This window comes from Salminus brasiliensis, chromosome 2 (genome assembly GCF_030463535.1).
Source record: "Salminus brasiliensis chromosome 2, fSalBra1.hap2, whole genome shotgun sequence".
NCBI classification, from domain to species: Eukaryota; Metazoa; Chordata; class Actinopteri; order Characiformes; family Bryconidae; genus Salminus; species Salminus brasiliensis.
The window spans coordinates 21,856,931-21,878,626 of NC_132879.1; the positions used below are offsets into that span (position 1 = coordinate 21,856,931).

The following is a 21,696-nucleotide window of genomic DNA, read 5'->3' on the forward strand; positions in this document are numbered from 1 at the left end:
GAGGCCATGTTCACTCCCAAACCTCTACCCATGACTGTATAGCTATCTAGGCTACCCATGTTTTAGACGTTGTAGCCTAAAACAGGAATATCAGGAAAAGGCAAAAGGGGGTATTGTACAGTTCACCCTATTTTACATATTACCTCACAGTATATATTTAATAAAGGTCTAAGTGAAAGAGAAAGTAGGCTGTGTGTCCCAAATTCCCAACTTTAAAAGCAGCATGCTAACGGTGGAGCAGGAGCTGCTCCGCTACGGCAGGCGGCAGTGCAGGCGAGCAGTGTGTTTTGCAGCATGTGAGGGTGTAAACAGACCTTCAGTCATCTCTACGTGACACAGCAGCGCAGAGGGGCGAAAACACACACAGCCAGACCGACTTTAGAGATTACATCACACTGAGAGGTTTCTGCGGAGGGCAGCGGCCATTTCGGGAACACTCACAGTATTCTGGAGGTTTTCTGTACCCTGGCATGAGATCTGCCTTTTCTGTAAAGTTACAGGGATCGCCGTTAGTCCAGAGCTGGACGCTGTGTTGCTAACGCCAGAGCTAAAGCTAAAGCTAGCGATTTAAGAGGGTCTTCTGGCGGAGCTGTCAGTGTCAGGACTGCTTGGTGTTTGCACTCGGACATTGTGTTCTTACCGGGGTAGGTTCAGAAACGTCTGCCAGCTGCTGTGCTTGGGTTGTTGTTTCTAAAGCGATTGACTGACGGGCTGTCAAGCATTTTGTTAGCTAGCTCCCTGAGGTAGCAGTGTCTTTTATTTTTATGTTGTTGATGGCGTTAGCTAGGTAGTCAGTCAGCTCCTGTGTTTTGCCTGTAACTGTAATGGTATTCATTAGCTGTCTTACTCTGTTTTAATCTCTTAATTTAGTATCTTTATCAATGAGCTTTATCAATAAATTACAGCCCAATAGTAAACGTTTCTAGTTGCCGTGTTTCTCAGCTGTATCTCTGGTCTTTTGTCTTTTCTCTAGAGCCCAGTAAAGATGTCCTGTTCGTGTACATCTGCTGCGCGGGTGCTTTTAAATTCTGCACAAAAAGGTGAGAACATCAGGAGATACGAGTTTTAATGTCTCAGGATTATATTTTAACATTTTTATTTATGCAGCAAACTTTAATCGAGATATTGTTATTGTTATTGTTGTTGTTGTTGTTGTTGCACCTTTTTTGGGCCGATGCTCATTTCAATCTGTTGGTATTTACACATTTCTAAAATATAGAAATTGCAGCTAAATCCATCTGGATTCACATTACAGAGAAATTCATTTATTTGCATTTAAAATGTGTAAATGAATGCATTGCAAATAGTAGAATAATCAAAATGGAAAGTGTTGAAATGTGGACTGTTGACTTCCTTAAATACGTCATTTCATAAAGAGAGGAATTAAATGCCTTATATTTAGAGAAGACCAAAGACCCTCAAATATTATTGTTGGAAAATACCTTCAAATATCTTTGTTGGAAAATCATATTTGGAGACACAAACCATTGCCTCAGTTTAACAAACCATTGCCCCAGTTTAACAGTAGTTGTAATTGTATGTCTGAATTATTGGACTTGGCCAAAGATCCATGCAGTGTTCTCAGTTAAAGTTGAGTGACCTGAATGCACTTTTTTCTAATTGCAGGCTTTTCAGGCTCACGCATTCAGTTTTTTGCCCTCAGTAGACCAGTGTCCCGTGAAGCTCATCTTCCTCCAACAGTACAGGTCAGGTTGTTTTCCGAGACAGCGGTGTGTTTTGCCTCAAAAGACAACACACCAAATGGTGGATCCAGTGATGGAGGAAAGGTAATTTTTTCTTTTACTTCACCTCACTTGACCAGAGCAAGCCTGATTATTGATCTTTCTCAGGTTATGTTGTTATAGCTGTATAGCAGTGGAAATCATTTTCAATGAATGTTTATATCTGTGCAGAAAAGTGTGACAGAAATGGCTGGAAAGAGGTCCATGGGTTCGGGGGGCTCAGGAAAGGGAGGCAGTCACCTACGTTGCCCCAAATGTGGAGACCCCTGCACACATGTGGAGACATTTGTGTGTAAGTGTTGCTCATTACTTAAATGATGCCTTTAAATGCCTTGTCTTTAAATAACCTGGATCATTTATTATCACATGTCTCCGTGCACCTTAAAGCCCTGGTCTTATATACGCTTGTGTATGTGCCCCTTTACTCCCACTTTTTAGCATCGACACGTTTTGTGAAATGTGAAAAGTGTCATCACTTCTTCGTGGTGCTTTCTGAGACTGACTCTAAGAAGGGTCTGAATAAGGAGGCAGAATCTGCCGCTGAAGCCGTTAAACTGGCATTTGCTCAGAAACCTCCCCCGCCCCCTAAAAAGGTACGGTCCACTACACCAACTGTTGAGGAGTATTAACAGTCCTGATGAATTTAGGTTTTACCACTTTAAGGAGGTACATTTTCTAAACTACACAAAAAAGTCTGATAAAAGACTGAATGCAAAACTTAAGCTATACTTTTTGTTTTGCTTCCTTGCAGATCTATGCCTACCTCGATAAATATGTAGTTGGCCAGTCATATGCAAAGAAAGTGTTGGCAGTTGCAGTGTACAATCACTACAAACGGATCTACAACAACCTCCCAGCGGGAGGCAGGCAGCAAGTGGAAGCAGAAAAGCAAAGTTCTCTGACTCCTCGAGGTTAGTGCTACTGATCAACGTGTTTTGCTCAGCTTAAAATGTTAGATAAATTGTTGGATCAACTTTTTGTGACACATTTGACTTGCAAGCTCTTTTAAAGCCAATTCATCCTGAATTAAAGATGTCAAAGAATGCATTTATGCAGTATTTTAATTTGTTCTTTAATGCATACATAATAGATATGTGACTTTAATTGGAACAAATAACGCTCAAATGCTATTTAACAAGTCTGTTTACAACCTTGTTATTTTGCCTCAGAATGACGCATGCTGATTTTCTCTGAGTTCAGCTTTTATTGCTCTTTTTATTGGCAGTTTTTTTTCCTGGTCTTTGCTCACAGAAGCCACATAGTCTAACATAACGTAGCATGGTTTTTTTGCACTGTAACAAGAACATTGTTAATATTATTATTATTATTATTATTTACCCCTCCCCCCGTTGCTATCTGGTCTGTGACCTTTTAGTCTCCTCTCGGCATGTTGTGCAGTTAGCTTTCAGAAGAGATTGTAGCGGTTTGTGTGTTAGGTTTTAGCCTAGCACCTGCTTGCTTCCTTGTGCTGCACCTTTGAGTTTGTTTCCTGATTTGTGGTAAGCTCTAATGGGTAAAAGCCATGGGCTAGTGTTGCTTCCTCGCTCACCAAGTTTGAGGTTCCCTTCTATAAACACAGAAATAGTTTTGATCACAAGGCCTGGTTCACGTAATAACCATATCCATATAACTTGCAGAGTCTGGAGGTGATGTGCTGCTTGTCCCAGAAAACTGACTAAAAGTATCAAGAATGCCTTATACTCCTCGCTTTTTAATGTGTTGCAGCATTAGGGCTTGAAAGGACTTTCGCTAGAGTGCTGAGTGTATGTAAATTCTGGTGGTGCAACTAAAATTAGCTGAAATTGTTGCATAATAGTTTTTGGGTTTTAAAATCGAAAATATTTTACAGTTCCGTTTTGGCTGTACAGTATTTTCTTTTTGAATAAGGAGAGTGTTTGAGGTTTATGGTTGCTCAGTTTCATATACTGATCCCTTATTATTCATCTATTCCAAGGTAAATACAGATTTCCATTTAGGGCACTTTTAAAGCAGGTTTTTAAATATGTAATATTCAATAAAATGAGATTTAACATTTTACATATGCATATTCTTTAAATCCTTACATGTACCATCCCCTAGTGCCCAGGACTTTGTTTTTCAGCAACTGTTATACCCTATAATTTCTAGAATATTTCTGTTTAACTTTCTATAGAGTTAGAGATCAGAAGACGAGAAGATGAATACAGATTTACAAGTAAGTGAATTCTGTAAATTGTTGTAATAATGCAAAAAATATAAAAACACACATGACTGTTGCTCCTATTATTAATACATTATGTGGACATGTGCTGTGTAGTGCTTGCTAGGAGTACATAAGAGTGTGTAGGTGCATTGTTGACCTCTGTGCAGAGGAATAAAATATCCTAGTGACCCAGTTTACACAGCACTTCTGTGGTCGGTAACTCTGCACCACCGCTCTGCTAGATGATTTTATTTATAGGACTTGGGCCGGCAGGAGATTTACACTGGCCTGTGGAGTACAGGTCATAGAAACTAGAGCGTACTAATGACATAATTTGAGTGCCATTGACTCTTTGCCTGTTAAGAGCTGTTTGTGAGTCAGGCCTGGTCATAAATGTTAGTGTAAATAAATTATTATATATATATAGAAACTCACATACTGAGCATGTTATATAATCAGCATTTGTACAGATAATCAATTTGAGAACAACAATTTTCATTCCTCATGTATTTTCTTTTTCCTTTATTTGAAAGGGGGGGGGGTGGATTTAAAGTCACAGTGTCCAATGACAATGACACATTTTCTACAACCGTTTTCTGATATTGTGACCCCTTTCTGTCAGCAGAGTTGCTTCAGATTGCTGGGATCAGTCCCCATGGCAATGCTCTTGGCGCTTCTGTTCAGCAACAGGCCAGTCAGCAAGCTCCTCAGGAGAAAAGGGGTGGGGAGGTGCTTGACTCCATCCATGCTGACATCAAACTGGAGAAGAGCAATATTGTGCTGCTGGGCCCTACAGGATCTGGTGTGTGATCAACATTTTCTTAAAGAATTCTTATCTGTTTATTTATTTTATTTTTTTATCCTTTTTTTTTTTTTTTTTTAGATTTGCAGTTAAGCTTGCATTAAAATATCATGATAAAACTGTATTATTTAACCATATTGTTTTAATAATTCAAACCATATATTAACTCATATATACAAAATGGTTCTAGCTAGCGTAATGGCTAAACTAATTCAATTAAACGGAACCAATTCAGCCAAGAAGAGTGGTCAAATATCCAATCATGGTGCAGCTAGCTAAGGGACATTTAACCAAACATTAGGTGTACTATATGTATTTTCATCCTGTGTTGATTTTAGAAAATTCCCCAAAATTGAAATGTGTTTACCAAATTCTTGTTTTTATAAATGTGTCATTTTGCTGATGTTTTTCAGGTAAAACCCTTTTGGCACAGACTCTGGCTAGATGCCTGGATGTGCCCTTTGCCATCTGTGACTGTACCACCCTGACTCAGGCAGGTTATGTGGGTGAGGATATTGAGTCTGTCATCGCTAAACTGCTGCAGGATGCCAACTACTCAGTGGAGAAAGCCCAGCAAGGTGATTATTTTTGTGGAGAGGACACATGCTGTATATTTCAGTATGTCTCAAGCAAACTTGGAAAAAATCAGTGTATCCCACATATCTCAGCATTAAACAAAATTATCAACAATGTATGAGGAACATGCTAACTGTAAACATAAACTGCAGGTCAGCATTACCAGACCTGTTATTAATATTTGACTGCATACACTTTAACACGAGGGTCAGGAGTGTCAGGTATGGAGTGCAGGAGTGTTGATAGTTATGTGTTTACTATGGCTACACATTCTTTCGTAAGACTAAAAATGGTCAGACGTGTGGAGGGCTCTCACTATTGATTACAAATTGAGTAAACTGCTGGTTATTTTGATGATTCATCAAAACAGGCCAAACAACAAGTAGTCTTTTTATATATATATAAAAAAAAAATCCAAAATACTTTGTCAGTATGTTCTTACAGTAAGAGAAACCATTGTTTAAGCCTTTACCCCAATAAATGCTACACAAGTAGCGTGTCAAATTAACTCGAGCTTCTTCTTTATCTGTTTTTTTCTGTACTACTTCCCATGTGATATAGCTGTACTCTGTACTACCCAATACTAGAGACCTCTTAAGGCTTCCTGCTTTGGACTATAAAGATAAGGAACTTTAGCCAAAACACAGGATTCAGTTTCTATAGGTGCTCTGGTGAAATATAGAGTTCAGACACATCATCATTGTTTTCATCTCTCTTTTTCGCTCTCTCTCGCTTGCTCCTCTCTAATGTACGCTAATCCCACAGGAATAGTGTTTCTGGATGAGGTGGATAAGATTGGCAGTGTTCCAGGAATCCACCAGCTCAGAGATGTAGGGGGAGAAGGCGTCCAGCAGGTGTGTATATAAAGCAGCTTCTTCAGAAGTGGTCATGTCCCACTGTGTGATGTAATCTCTCAAACGCCATGTACCCACTTGGGCCTCTGGGCTACTGGGCTACTGAACTGCTTTATATTTTTTTAGCAAAAACGAGGACGTAGAATAAGTGTAAAAGGTGGAAGTTGTGTACGCTTCTGAAAACCTAGGAAATATCTAGGAAATGAATACATCTGAAAAGGCCTTCATTCACCAATATCTTCCTTTTTTCTTTAATTTGTTCTTGAGAAAAGTCCAGTCCTGCTCCTATCATGATTGATCCCATTGTTGTAGTAAATTCAACAAATCCTAAATAAGAAAACACCTGATGAATGTCAGAATTGTCATGAAAGCTCCATAAATGGGTTTATAGAAAATTCTTTTTTAAAGAATGGTTGCTGAATAAGGCCCACTGTATGCCATGGAGCACAGTTTTATGCAGTGTCTGTTTTTTCTTTTGTCTGGAATAATATTCAAATTTCTATTCATATTCAAAGAGACTGGAAAGCTGTTTTGTCATAGAAGTAGAAGCAGCAGTTGTATGTTGTAAGGATTCACAATGAGTTCCAGTAACTGTTTGGTATTAATCTATTCATGCAGCGCCCTTACTGTAGACTAGTGGTGTTGTGTGTATGAAAGGCTTTTAAGTCAGGTCCAGCTCAGGCTAATGGCTGTAAACAGATTATTGTCTTCCTAATGTAATACATTCCCCAGAGAAGTGCTTTATTTCTCCACAGTTGTTATAAGACAGCAAAGCTCACAAATTCAGTTTGGAAAAAACTAACCTGAAATGTGCCTAGAAAGCACATGATTGGCTGGCAATGTCTGTACAAGATCAGCAAACATCTACACACCAAGATTGTACCATTGTATGGCAAAATATAAAGCTGAAAGCTATGTAAGAACATTAAACGCTTGCTTGTGCCAGTAGGAATCCAGAGACATCTGAGATCATTCAGCTTCTATTGTGTCCAGACTGTTAGATGAACTCATAAGCAAAGCATGTTCTTCAGTGGATAAACCCTGCTCTTCACCTTGATGGTTGACCTTTATTTCATATGAAAGATGATGTTTTTTGCAATGTCATTCTGCTCAGGGTTTGTTGAAGCTCCTGGAGGGGACTATTGTGAACGTTCCAGAAAAGAACAGCAGAAAGTTGCGAGGAGAAACCGTGCAAGTCGACACAACCAACATCCTGTTTGTGGCATCTGGGGCTTTCAACGGACTGGACCGAATCATTAGCCGCAGGAAGAATGAGAAAGTGAGGGAGACATTTCTGATTAACTCGTGCCAAGTTCCTGTTTCTGCTAATATTCCTCTGAACATCTTTACTCACTCTGTATCCTTGGTCTGGTGCAGTACCTTGGATTTGGCACACCCTCTAACCTGGGAAAAGGACGCAGAGCAGCAGCAGCAGCAGATCTGGCCAATAGTTCAGGGAGTGAGATGGATGCAGTGGCAGAGATTGAGGAGAAGGACAGACTCTTGAGGCACGTGGAGGCACGGGATCTTATCGAGTTTGGTATGATTCCTGAGTTTGTGGGAAGACTGCCTGTTGTGGTGCCTCTGCACAGCCTCGATGAAGATACACTGGTTCGCATTCTCACAGAGCCCCGCAATGCTGTGGTTCCACAGTACCAGGCCCTCTTCAGCATGGACAAGGTGAATAGTAGGCCCAAAAACCCAACTTATCAGTTCACAGAGCCACATTATGCACATACTAATAAAGAGGTGATGCTGTGGATGATAAAGGTCCTGTGTGTTTCAGTGTGAGTTGAATGTGACCCCAGATGCACTGAGAGCCATTGCCAGACTAGCTCTTGAGAGGAAGACTGGAGCCCGAGGACTCCGATCTATCATGGTGAGCAACATGTACACTCTCTCTGCCTCAATTATTTATTATTATTTATACAATTATTTTTTACATATGTACATATAAAAATTATTTTTATTTTATGGGGTGTTTTTTTTTGGTGTTTTTTTTATTATTATTATTCTGTCTGGCTAGCTCTAGTGAAGCCTGACAGCTTTTGTGCATTCTGTTTTTCAGGAGAAGCTCCTGCTGGAGCCCATGTTTGAGGTGCCACACTCGGACATCATGACTGTGGAGCTGAATAAGGAAGTGGTCCTGGGCAAGAGTGAGCCACGTTACATGAGGTAAGCCTTGTGTGCCTCTCCTTCAGATTCATTCATAGTTCTGCACAGGTTTGGACCATGTTGCTTCAACATGACACATTTTAATGTTACTCTGAATTGACGTGACATGTCAGCAAAAGCAACATATATGAAGCAAAGTTTTTGTTTGTTTTTTTTAAACTGCTGTTGGTTTTTTGAGATAAATGTGATAAATGTGAGGTGAATGCATTCAGCTACTTTAAGTTGCACCCATTCCTGACCCAGATGTTTAAATGCATACACACCACTTGTGTAGTCCCTGTAGAGAAGTACTGGCAATAGAATAGGACTTTCGGGAGCAGATCAACATGAATCTTTTGGCACCATGCCTGATGCCAGGCATGGGCTAGAGGGTTATAAAGCCCTCCAGCATTGAGCTGCAATGTCATAGGAGAAACACTTTTGGTTTTGTAAAGATATGCGTATGTGTAAAGGACCTTTTTAAAGCCTTCACTTAAGTTTCCAATTTAAAGGTTCTTCACACTCCAAATGTGGGTCTTTAGCGGTATTGTTTAAATAACCTTTTGAAGCACCTTTATTTTGTAGAGTGCAGACAGAAAATCAGACAGATTTCATAAAGCTATAATGTGTTTGTATGTGTGTCTGTGTGCATATAAATATGCAGGGCTCCAGCTAAAGAAACTACAGAAGAGGAATACGACTCTGCCATTGAGGAGGAGAACTGGCCGAGACAGGCAGATGTTGCCAACAACTGAAAATCCAGCTGTGAATCATTCAGGATCTTTCCAAGCTCTGGAACGCAGTCACTCTGAACACAAGAAGTGGCTATCACGTGTCTGGGGCTGGGAGCGGGGACCTCATCTAGACCTAAAGCGGGGACGTTTAATTCTTATGTGTAAATGTCCGTTGGACAAAGAGCAGTGGATTTTCTAATCAATCTGGTCCCACTTTTCTCGTAACCTGTAAAACAAAAATCATGTACAGAACAACACGACACACTAATGCAGTGAGCTCTACGGCTTATTTGCAAACTTTGGAGATTGTTAACATTTTTATATATATATATATAAATATATATCTAAAGATAGTTCTATATTGTTCAAAATAAGATTTTTGTGAGTGACCTTTTTGTGAAAGCACAGTTGAGGGCAAAGGGAGGATTGCCCTCAATGGGATCAGATTATAAACACTTGAAGGCTTCTGGCTGGGAATGAATTTCAGTAGTTTAGGTGCGACTTGTTTCCCCTCTTCTCAGTAATAGTATTCCATGCTGGATAATGGCGGTCCTGTTTTCCCATCCGTCTGTTTTAACAATGGTATTGATTTCTACAAACGCAATGTAAAATGTGAAGCTGCTCTAGTCTTGTAGTCTTCGTTCTTTTTAAACTACCTATAATTTAACAGAGGAAGCGGATAGAAATGCTTTGTGATCTTAAAGCCCTTCCAACCTTCTGATCAAATGTGTTAGAACAGCTGGCTTTTCTCCACCCAGTCTTCATAATAGATGTACTGTATGTTCTGTTTGTTTCATACCTCAGGCACTCTGGAGTGGCGTAGCTTATAAGGGTTACTACGTCTCAGTACTGCTTGTGGTCTAGAAATACAACCTGCACATACACGCCAGCGCACACAACCGAGTACACTGTATTGAATGACACAGTCATAGTAGAGTGTTAAACAGGATTACACTGAGATTACTTTCAATTTCCTCTCTTTATTTCTTTTCTTCATTCTTTTAGTGAGATCAGATTTTTCTTCCATTTAAAAAAAAAAACACCACAAAAGCCATTAAGTCTGAAATCTCAAAGATTTCTAGTTGTCATTGTTTAAACATAAATAAAAAGGTATGTCTCTAATGTGTGTGTTTTTTTTGTTTTGTTTTTGTTGTTTTACTCATCATGGCCTCCATCTTAAACCCTTTTTTATTTAATAATTATTATAATTTTTTTTACCACTTTAAAGGTTATTCACACCGTCACTTAGAGAACTTATTTTTTTTATTAGGAGTGTATAGAGCTGACATATTCATAAACATTTATATATTTTTATTAATATATATATATATATATATATATATATATATATATATATATATATATATATATATATTATTTATACACGCAATTTCTTATTTTTAAAAACATGATCTTATGTGATGCTAAATGTAAGCATTTTTTTTGAACTGCCTAAACTAAACAAATATTAGGCACCCAGACTTTGATAAAAACATAGTCATATATTCATTTAAATATTTATTTCTTTCATTTCCTTTTGCTCTGCTCTGTTACTATCTGTCGTGCGGGCATTCTAGGATGAAAATGTACTGGACGTTATGTGCAATTTTAGTTTTAAACATATAGGGGGCGGCACACAACAATTTCTTTAATCCAGTGGTCACTGATCAACCTCCTGGAGCTCTAGCTTCCTGAAAAGGTTGGTTCCAATTGTAATCTGCCCCACTAATCTGTGTTTTTCTGAAGGTGTTTACTGACTAGGCGTGAAAGGAGTCTTAGGAACTTAAAAGAACTCCCAAATGGCATTTTGTTCTAAGCATTGCAAGCATTTCATATTTGATATTATGATATTGATAAGATACTGATATTATGACCTATGTTGGTCTGTCAATTTATCTTGTTCTGTTCCATCTTTTAATTGGCAAAAAATGTATTGTGCAATGTGCAGCAATGCAGTCAGAGTCAGAATTTCTACCAAATTTTTGCCCTAAATGGTTTTGCTATATACACATATGTACAGTTTTTTTTTTTTACGAAGAAGTAGTAAACACAGCCTCTTCAGGTATTCAAAAATGCAGTATTTTCCATAAATAATCATAATGCACAGTTACTCGTTACTCTGGCTTTTTAGTCCTGTCTTGGGTCATCTTGCTGCAAAGCTTTGTTGAGGTCTATTCACATTTCTGTGATGTTGAGGTTCCAAAAAGCTTCTGTTTGTGTCTGTCCAGTTAGTTCATGGTGAATTCTGAGGTGTACTTTGGATAGTATCCTGTTGTGGAAGTCACCCTCTGTTCTGCTTCAGCCTTTCAAAAGATATAAGACCTTTGCATCCAGGATTTGCTGCTATTTTGTGAAATCCAGTCTTCTCTCCACACTGGCAGCAACACAATCCAAAGCATAATAGATCCACTTGGATGCTTCACAGTTGGCAAGGTGGTCTTTTCATGAAGTGCAGATGCCTTTTTTACTTTGCTGTTTGTAACCAAAGAGTTCTATTTTGGCTTCATCAGTCCACATCACCTATTTCCAAAACATAGTTTTATGGTAAGGTATAAGTTAAGTTTTTTTTTTTTTTTTTAATGAAGATTTCCATGAAGATTTTGCTTTGCAAGCCTGCTTAGAGGAGGGCATGTTAGTACATGTGTTTTATTTAATTTTTTTATGACCGACAGAGTAACTGTGCATTAAGATTTCCTGAAAATGTGTGGTTTGTTTGATTAGCTACAAAGCTTGTGTTTACTGCTTCTCAATTTAAAACAACAAAATGTGTCAATGTGTGTCGAATGCATATGATGAATTTTCAGCAAGAGCTTCACATGATCTAACTATGTGTCTTGTGTTGCACAAAAAACTATCTAAAATAGATCCTTAGATATGCAAAGCCACTCCTGCTGTTCACAGGAAAGTGCCAGCTGAAAGGCTCAACTCACTTGTTAATGACCAGTCACTAGTTAAAAGCTGCAAGGAGTAAGATCTTTAAGTGTTTCACTTAATGAAGAGGCCTTAGATTTTAAAATTAGACTGCAATGTTTATAAAACTAAAAATATACTCCCATATTTCCTTATGTAGACTGGACAAATGTGTATAGCAAATATATAGCAATTTGAAACAATTTATGTCACGCTGTCAGGATTTTCCAGCTTTGCATACATGAGGGAGGAAAATCATAAAATTCAGACCATTCCTTAAAAAATATCTAGTGTGTCCCTAAGAGTCCCTGAGATAAACAGTAGAGGAAAATGGACCTCGGTGTTCTGCAGAGGTTCTGGCATAGTGCAGCGCAGAGCTGTGGCAATCCTCTCTCACTTAGTGATACTTTCTCTCCCCGGGCATCCTCCTCAGCACCTCACTGCTGAACTGGTAGGTGAGTTTCTTCTTGACCTTTTTGACCTCTCCCGTTTTGCCATAGTTGCGCAGTGCCCTGGCCATCTTCTGATAGGTCATTCTCTTCCTGTTGCCCTTCTGCAGGCCCCAACGGCTGGCTAGAGCCTCCTTGTGCTTGGAAGAGAATTGAAAGGTGCCTCTCTCTCGGTCAACCCACCAAATACAGTCTTTCATATCCCCATCTCTTAACAGCTCCAAGAGGAACTGATAAAGACGCATTTTTCTCTTGCCTGGAGAACCAAAATAAAAAGACTGAAGACACTCATAGCTGCACATACACAATAATATTTTCACTATTACCATGTTATATTTATTTATGCTTGAAATAAATTCCAAGCATAAATATTTGTTTGATTTGTTTTTGGGATTAAACAGAGAAATAAATCATCAGCTACTCCACATTGTAGATGATGGCCACATAACAGGGCACAAGACGCCATGACAGGACAATTTGTGACTATGAAAATGATGTAAACACAGTGCCATGGCTGTCTTTCACCAAGATAAACCTAAACAGAGCACAAGGGAGATTCCAGGGAGAATTCGAAGTGGTTATGGCATCAACAAAAGATCAAGTGAAGGTGCTGTGAGAAATTAAATCCTTCAGAGTTGTAGAGAAAAATAAAATTCCATTACTTGGTGTTTTGTTGATGCTGGTGGGGAAACACTGGCTTAGTGGCCTCTCTGGATTGTCCCATGAATCCCCTGTGTTGTCTTCACCTGTTGTTCTCAAGAGCTACTAGAAGGCAATCAACCCTGCTGTTTATCAGCTTAATTTAACACTCACAAGCAAAGCGAAATCCTTGCCAGAGTCTGCATATGTGCACAGTTTATTTGAGTTTAGATTATTTCAAGATACCTGACAATAAGAAGGAGGCAACTAGTCCATTGGTCTAAACTTCCAATCACAAATGTCTAATCTCAAACATGGTTATTTAAAAGAATGTTTTAATGCTGTTTGGACAAAAATAAATGATGACATTTATTGCAATCCTCCTCAACTCTTCCAGCATGAAAAGATTAAAGAGCAGTGAACGAAACACAGAACAAATATCATTGGGCTTTATTCACCAATATCTTTCTAATAATTAATTAAATTTGTTATTGAGAAAAGTCCTAACAAAAGGTCTACATCAGATTCATGATGTGTTTTTACACCACAAGATTGTTCACAACTCTGCTCTTATAATGATGGATCATATTATCCTTGTAAATCGAACAAATCCCAGATAAAAAAAGAATCTGTGGAGAAACTGCATTAAATGGGTTTTGTACTCAGATTTGAAAAAGCTGCTAGACTGCTGGGGCTTTTATTTATTCAATCTCTCAAATGCTAACCTGTATTTGTACATGAAGTCTAAATGAAGTTGCATTAAGTTGTACAGTTGTACAAATTAGTTTTGTTAAAAAACCAACATGTGGGCCAACATGTGTGTACATGACCTTAAAAAGTAAAAACTGGATTTTTTTTGCATTGTATCGGCAGACACAGATTGTTTATTTCACTGTGAATCAGTGTCTATAAATGCATAAATGAACTTCAGACAAAAAAATCCCTTCTTGGTCCCCTGCTTCTGTGATACAGAAATCGGAACAAACACAGTGATTTCTAGTTTAACAACGGGATCTTTTAGAGGCCTTAAAGGCATTAAGACAGCAGAACAGCATTCTAGGAGTTGCTGGTGTAGAGGACAGGCAGTGATGAAGAAATCTCATTAGTGACCTTTACATTCCGAACTGACCTGATATGGCACTGGAGGTGCTAGCATGCTGATCATCATGGTCCTCTTCCCCCTCAGACACCTCGAAGGGTGGGCTGCGCCCCCCTGGCTCCTCATCGTCTGTGCTGCAGTGGGCAGGAGTTGAGCGCTGGTACAACGAGTGAGAGACGTACGCAAACTGTGGACAAGCATGATGTTCATCAGACACTTTCCTTCAAAATCAGACGAAAGTTGGATTACATGTTTTTATTAATTGCTACAGTAATCAATGAATTATACAATATTAATCTGTCAGCAGTGGAAAAGTATTCAATTTTGATGGCTTTTTTAAGGGGGGGGGGGGTCTTTGATGATTCTTTATTATAGGTAAGGGCTGTTTACCTGGTTAAAAGGTTGTAGATGTTTGATTTTTTATAGAAAAATCATTCTACATAGCACCGAAAATTCTAAGAACCCATGTGCAGTGCTATAATGAACCCTTTTACATTTATAACCTCACATGTAAATCACTACAATCAGACAAAATCTGTTTATTTAATTAATCTTCAAATAGCTTTTCTCCTGACGTTGTGGGAATTTCAGTGCAGTATTCATTTTACTGTGTTCAAGATAAATGCTAGGATAACACAATCCTGAAACAGCATACTTGGAAACCACAGAGTTACTTTAAAATGAAAGAGGAAGTGTCTGCAAAAGTTACCGGTCAACAAAAAATCTGCAAAACAGTGCATCATTTTCAGTGACACATTGTTTTAAATACTTTTAAAACTGCTGGAGCAACTCTTAATCATGGCTCAGATGTTTCCATGGCCAGCTGCTGGAGCGACTCTTCGTTACGACTCAGATGTTTCCATGGCCAGCTAACGAATTGAGACTACATTGACGAAAAAATCTTTCCACGGCATGCTGCTGAAGTGCCTCTATAATGCAGCACAGATGTTTCCAAGGTCAGTTGCTGGAGCGCCTCTACATCGCAGGTCAGATGTTAATATGGTCCACTGCTGGAGTGACTCTTCATCGTGGCTCAGATGTTTCCAAGGCCAGCTGCTGGAGCAACTCTACATCATGACTTGAATGTTTTCACAGTTTCACTCTTCTATATCATAGCTCAGATGTTTCTACGGCCTGCTGCTGGAGATACTCCAAATCACGATCTTCCGTGGCCCACTGTAGGAGCAACTTTACATCACGACTCAGATGTTTTCATGGCCTGCAAATGGAGTGAGACTACATCATGGCTCAGATGTTTCCATTGGTCACTGTACAGCATTACCCAAATGCTTCCATGACCTGCTGCCAGAGTGACTCCATATCACAGATTAGTTATATCCTTAATCAGCTACATAACGGCTTGGATGTTTACTCAGCCTGCTGCCAGAATGACTCTGCATCATGGCTCAGATGATTGCTTGGCCCATCGATAGAGTGACTCATCTATAGAGATTTGTTCTACTGTGTCAAAATAAAATGAAATGAACCATGCAGGGTTTTTTTTTGCATAATAGCTAATAGGATAGCTCAATATTTTGCATAACTGGTTTAAACAATACCTGTAAATTCTATTTCTGCCTGTATCTGAATGTGTGTGTGTGTTTGTGTAAAGGTTTGAGGCTGGTCTGCTGTGCGTCCCTGATTGAGCCACGGCAGTAGCCACAGTCCTCAGTCAGGAAAAGACAGCATTGAGCAATCAGTCTGCATGTCTGCAGTGTTTCAGTGTTTCTCATAGAAGAGGCCTCCTGTCACATCCTGCCCAGAGCTCATCATTACAGTGCCTGAAACATTCGTCTAACTCCTCTCAAGATCATCATACATTCTCCCAATTTGGTAGCAGCATTACTTTAATATACTTTTTGTCATATTAAATTGATTCATTTAATAAATTGAGTCATCATACCATATCTTATTTTCAAATGTTCAAAATCCTGTAACCATCTATAAAGAACTATCTACAAGAGAATTTGCCTAAATATAAAGAACGATTTTACCTGGCATATAACCATTGAACATTCAGATGCTTCTTTGAATAGTCATGGTTCTATATAGTTAGAGGGTGGAGGAATTAATCAATATTATCATGATTCATTGCCACCCCTAAAACCCTCTATTATTAAATGAAAAAGGAGACCACATTTCACTATAACACTCAAACAGTTTTGATTTTAGATTCACATTCACTTTAAATATTTTCTGAGAAACTGAATGCACCAGTCCATTTTTAGAGCAATGGTTTATCCACAATCAAAATGCGCTTAAATGTTGTTGGTAAACCAGGATGTGTGTTTGGTAATGAGATCTGAGGTGAGTGTGTGGTAATTTACACATACCATTTGCACAAATCTAACTGGTAATCATAAGCTTTCATAGAACCTCCATAGAACTCCAGACACTGAGCATGTCTTCGCTGATTGGTTACAGTGTGGATCTGTTAATTCTCTGAACTGAACTGAACTGAAATGCCAAATATTATTGAAATAATATATATTATAATGAAACTGCCAACCTGAGTAGGAACCACAGGCAGAAGTGGCCCCAGTCCTGGATCCAAAGAAGGGTGATAGGGCTCCCCATATGAATAAGGGAGAGGAGTGTGTAGTTCTGTTAAGTGAGGACTTGGAGAGACCTCCAGCTCACTCGAGTGAGGATTAACAGTGTGATAGTCCCAGCCACTCTCTAGAGAGAAGGGAGAGAGAAAGAGTTTGTAATTTGCAGTTCAGAATACTGGGGATTTATCTGTCAATATGCAAAGTAGCTCAAATTCATATTAATAAAGCATATCGGTACAATGGATACATCCACACAACATAGACCCTAATCATACATAGTACAGTACAGTAAAAACAATACACAACAAACATGTATTGTGTTAAAATTCATTCAAAAACATAATGCCATAGGTCCAAAGATGCTGTTTTTGAGTTGGTTGTATTCTTAAAAAGAGGGTTCTTCAATGGTCCTCTTTCCTGTATTATACGGAACCCTTGTAGAGTATGTGTACCAAGAAATTATGCATTTATAATATATTCAAAAATGGGCATTGTGAAATACTTTAGTGAAAGCGTGAACACTGTGTCAAAATCCTACTCAAAGTGGAAGTATGAGTAATTTTTTTTTACTTTGAGTTACTTCAGCAAAATAAAAGTGTCCAAATATAGAAAAGTAAAAAGTGGTCTTTGCTTGTTAGTCTATGATGCAGGGACAAACTGATGGTACTAGTCCTCGCCAAAAGATAAATTAGCAAACTAAATACATGCAATATTACTGAAGTACAATACTCAAATACAATAACTTCTTCTCCTAGTCTTGAAGACCAGATGTTGGGCCACCAAATAACTTCATTAGATTCTTCAAGTCTGCGTAACTGAACTGGAGGGACTAAACACCATTCTTCCTAAAGGTATTTCCTCAGTTGGTATGTTGATGATGATGGAGAGTGCTGTCTGACATGTAAGTCTAAATTTTCATATGTTCACTTGGGTTGCGAGCTAATGAGTGTGAAGGCCATAGCATATTGATTTACATCATTTATACACTCATTAAGCCATTCCAACAGACAACTCCCAGAAGAAATTCCCATCTATTGATTCACAATGACATGTCCCTGTAAGAAAATAAGTGGACTCAACATAGGCCTGGAAATGCTCCAAACAGCATAACTGCTGGACTCCCTCATTGTATGTTAAAAATTCAGGCCTGTATTGTTTTTTTGGAGGAGTACATCACAAATGCTCCCTTGTGGGACAAAATGGTTGACTCATCAGACCAGATCACTTTATTTTTTATTCTCCTGTGTTTTTCCACTACTGAACTCTCAAATGTGCATTCGCCTTTGTAATGAAGGGTATTTGCTGACACAGTCTGATCATGCTGTGCAGTCTTATCTTCTCTGTTCAGTGTTGACCCTGGTTTTCTAAGCTTTCTAAGCTCATCTTACTGCATTTTCATGTTATTGTTGCTTAAGTAGAAATGACAATAAAGGTGAATCTTCATTAACTGTAATAAAAAAAGTCTTTATACTATGTGTTTTGAGCTTCCAAGTAGCCATAAAAGTTGCTCGACTGACCTGGTAGGGATGCATCAGAGGATAAGTTATCCTTATATTCATATTTTGACAGTTTGATAGCTTTCACTAGGTCATACTTAAAGCAACATTATGTGAGAACTCCTAGGCTCCCCCTACAGTTGGAAAGAGTAATTCACTTTGAGCCACTCCTAAAGGACTTGTTTTACACATGCATTTCTAGACAAGCCGAGAGGTACAGAGCCATCACTGAAAGTGACAGAAGCAGGTAGACTGTCATTGTAGGGAAACATTGCAGGGTTTTACACAATGACTAGGTTTACACAGCATTACACAGTTCTTGTGAGTGTTGTCCTGCCCACTTTACCAAAGTCACATAATGCGGTTGCCGGCATGGCAATCCTGGAGAAGCAACGGTAGAGACGCTATCCTCCCTTTTACAAAGCTTTCTTTATTATTAATTATTTTTTTATTTTATTTATTATTAAAGGACTTTATTAAAGTTCCAGCTTCATCCACTCCTGTGTCTGTGCAGCAAGTATATGGAAATGAATCTGCAGAAACAGCTCTTTTTAAATTCATCATGACTGTGAGGTCACAACCATGGGCACATTTAGCTCATTCTGCCTATGACTGTTGATTGTCTGCCCATTCACTTTGATGTGATAAGCATAGCCTTTTAACAAAGGGTCTGTGGCAGAATGTCTGGAGCGCGAGATGCTTGGCTGTTCTCGGCTTATGGAAACAGCCAAGCAGGGAAAACTGGGAAATTTCAGCCCAGACTGCTTTTTCAATCAGGGACAAAACAGGGCAGCCAATCAGAACAGAGCTCATTTACAACTCAATCTTAAAGGCACAGTGGTTGTTTAAAGAGTCGGATCTGTTTGAAGAGTCAGAAGCTGGAAGAGATTTTGAACACTCATTAATCAAGCGTTTCAGACTAGTGAGTTCTTGATCCACAGTGTCTGTTCAGCATTACATGGTCGTTTTAATGCAGGTGGCTCAGTCTTTAGCTTCTGCTCATAAACAGGAAGGAGTGTATTCAGACTTCCCAAAGTGCGGACATGAAATGGAGCAGTATCCTCTTTAAATGGTGGTGTAACAATAACCCAGTGTGTCATTAACTCAAATCACAATAGTGACATAGCAGAAGGACCACACAGCCTCAAAATACGCATTAAATTCAATGTCATGTCTTTGACATGAAGCCATTAACCAAAGTCATTTGCTTTTCACATTTCTTCCCATTTTTATATTTTATATTTTCCCATTTATACTTTATGTTAATGACCCTTGCATTGAATGTTCTGATAGATAATTTGCTGATCGGAAATCTGATCACTATTATCAAATAAACTCATAGGATTTTTTTTTTTTTTTGAAGCCAAAACACAAAGTTGAAAGCTAATGAGCTGTTTTTATACCCACCCAAATGTCCATCCGGATCGCTGGCCAGGTACGGGTAAAAGTCATACGGTGGTCGAATGACTTGATCATAGGCAATCATTTCTTCTGACTAAGAGTTTGAGAAAAAAAATGCATTTATAAAAATAATTTATAATATAAATTAGCCTGGTCTACCTTTTAAGATAAGATGACTTATTACAAAAAAATCCAATTCAAAACTTTTTTCAAATGATTTTATTTTTCCATCCCATCCAGTTGTTTGTACTTTAATGAAATACTGCAAGCTAATGTAGAGGGTACTGTCTCTAATTAAACATGGCACTGAGTAGAAAAAGGGAATATACTTACAGGTGAAATGACACAGCTTTCCATTCTGTTGGTTCTCAGTCATACGTTACTCACTGTGCTCACTTCTCCCTGTTTCGCAGTTACTCAAAGATCATTGCATAAGCTGAATTCACTTCTCCAGATATGTATCCTTTGCTGTCTCTTTTGTGTGTAAATGCTTTAGGAAGTCTATTTCAGTTAAACTACCATCAGAGAAAAGAAAACTGAAATGGTCGCGGATCTGTCTGACAGTCTGCACTTTATTGTCCCTGACTGACTCCTCTGTCGCCACAGTAAGTTCCTGATTCTGATTCGTCAGATGTTGCCTGTGACTCATCGCATTGTTGTTACACTATTAGGTATAAGAGTGCTACAAAGGGTTCTTAGACCAATGCTATGAAATAACCATTTTTAGTCCCTGATTCCTAAAGAATTATTTTTGTAGAAGAAATATATGTGTGGAACCTTTGAATTGGTAAAGAAGGTTTTCTGAGATTCTCTGAAAGCTTAGAAAAACACTCACAGAATGGTTCATTAGGGAATCAAAAGTGCTATAGCATCTCTTTGTAGCACTTTTATTTTTAAGAGTGTACCTGTGCCCACTCAGAGCAACCAATCCTGCTCCGATTCAAAGGTTTACTCATACCTTTATTATTATTGTAGATTTCTAAATGTTGACTGTTTGGTTTATTATGAAATGCATTAAATGTGTCTTGCTTTTTAAATGTTTGATTTTTTTCTTGCCTCTTACATCCTGGAACAGTAGGTTATTGCCACCATATAACCACTCTTAGATCTGTATAAATTATAGATTGTCATCTGAAATAAAGACTATTTACATGACTTAACTGGGTCATAGCTATTAAATGACATTTCTGGTCTGACAAAATCCATAAGGTTGTAAAAATAAAACCTACTTAAAAAAAAAAACAAAAAAACAATTGAAATATATTTGGAAACTGAATTATAAAATCTAGGTTTGCATACCCCTGGTTCTGTAGTTCTGTTGCTGTAAATAGTCATGGCCGTAGAAGATGATTTGACTTCCAAAAGGCGTAAAGTTACAGATCAAATTTAATCCGTTTATTGGTCACATACACAGTAATGCACAGTACAACTAGTAGTGAAGTTGTAATGCCAAGTAAAAATTGGTAGAGAAAGGAAATATGATAAGTAGTAGGTCGGGAGCACTACACAAAAGTGTGGACACCTCAAGAGAGTTGAGCTTTCACATAATGTATTAGAGCTTTGCCGTTCACAGTCATTAGGGCTTTTTTTGTTTTGTTTTGTTTTTTGTTCTTTTTTTTAAGGTTCAGGATACCAAGAACACTTTCTAAGAGAACTGTGCACAGGATTGCTGGAAAGCCAAATCAAACCTTGTTTGATTGCAAAAGGCAGAAAGATTTCACCTACACAAATCTGACCTTCATGGTTTTCTTTTTTGCATTCTCACTACAGCTTCAACATTAGACATTTTCAAAGAAACATCTAATCAAGCCTGATGCATTTTGGAAACACAGCTTGTCGACTGATGAAATTAAAATTGAACTTCTATTTTAGAACAGCAAATTCTGGAAGCAAACATCATTCCATCTGTGATGAGAGGATAGCTTCTGCAGCAGGGTAATAATCCTAAACATAAAATCCACAATTGACTACCTTAAGTTGCACAAACTTAAGGTTTGGCCATGGGCCTCATAGTCCCCTGACTTAAGCATTTTTAAAAATCTGTGGATAGACCTCATAAGAGCAGTGTATGCAAGACAGCCCACAAATCGCAACTGAAGGCCTTTA

General features: G+C 38.4%; 2 protein-coding genes across 3 annotated transcripts; one reads left to right on the top strand and one right to left on the bottom strand.

The window, feature by feature from the left end:
- Nucleotides 1–315: 315 nt before the first annotated feature.
- On the top strand, nt 316–10,166 carry clpxb (caseinolytic mitochondrial matrix peptidase chaperone subunit Xb). 2 transcript variants are annotated; one of them, XM_072670447.1, is made up of 15 exons: nt 316–644; nt 974–1,040; nt 1,627–1,787; nt 1,914–2,034; nt 2,181–2,335; nt 2,494–2,653; nt 3,895–3,936; nt 4,547–4,726; nt 5,140–5,304; nt 6,068–6,156; nt 7,271–7,435; nt 7,534–7,836; nt 7,943–8,035; nt 8,225–8,331; nt 8,975–10,166. In XM_072670447.1, exons 2-15 carry the CDS (start codon nt 986–988, stop codon nt 9,063–9,065), a joined length of 1,887 nt encoding a protein of 628 aa, XP_072526548.1. In that variant the 5' UTR covers nt 316–644; nt 974–985; the 3' UTR covers nt 9,066–10,166. The 2 variants fall into 2 exon arrangements, with proteins under 2 accessions (XP_072526548.1, XP_072526556.1); XM_072670455.1 differs by having other exon boundaries at nt 4,550–4,726.
- On the bottom strand, nt 10,005–20,167 carry spi1a (Spi-1 proto-oncogene a). Its single transcript, XM_072670466.1, has 5 exons — nt 19,924–20,167; nt 19,597–19,684; nt 16,651–16,820; nt 14,172–14,328; nt 10,005–12,659 (listed from the first exon to the last, which is right to left on the bottom strand). Exons 1-5 carry the CDS (start codon nt 19,945–19,947, stop codon nt 12,352–12,354), a joined length of 747 nt encoding a protein of 248 aa, XP_072526567.1. The 5' UTR covers nt 19,948–20,167; the 3' UTR covers nt 10,005–12,351.
- Between the last annotated feature and the right edge of the window lie 1,529 nt (nt 20,168–21,696).

Coding starts and splice junctions, on each gene's coding strand:
- spi1a (XM_072670466.1), bottom strand. CDS start 19,947: ATGGAAAGCTGTGTCATTTCACCT. Junction 19,685..19,923: donor AAAGCTGTGTCATTTCACCT/GTAAGTATATTC, acceptor TCAAACTCTTAG/TCAGAAGAAATGATTGCCTA. Junction 12,660..14,171: donor CACCTCCAGTGCCATATCAG/GTCAGTTCGGAA, acceptor TTGGTTCTCCAG/GCAAGAGAAAAATGCGTCTT.
- clpxb (XM_072670447.1), top strand. CDS start 986: ATGTCCTGTTCGTGTACATCTGCTGCGCGGGTGCTTTTAAATTCTGCA. Junction 2,336..2,493: donor CTCCCCCGCCCCCTAAAAAG/GTACGGTCCACT, acceptor GCTTCCTTGCAG/ATCTATGCCTACCTCGATAA. Junction 7,436..7,533: donor GCCGCAGGAAGAATGAGAAA/GTGAGGGAGACA, acceptor GGTCTGGTGCAG/TACCTTGGATTTGGCACACC.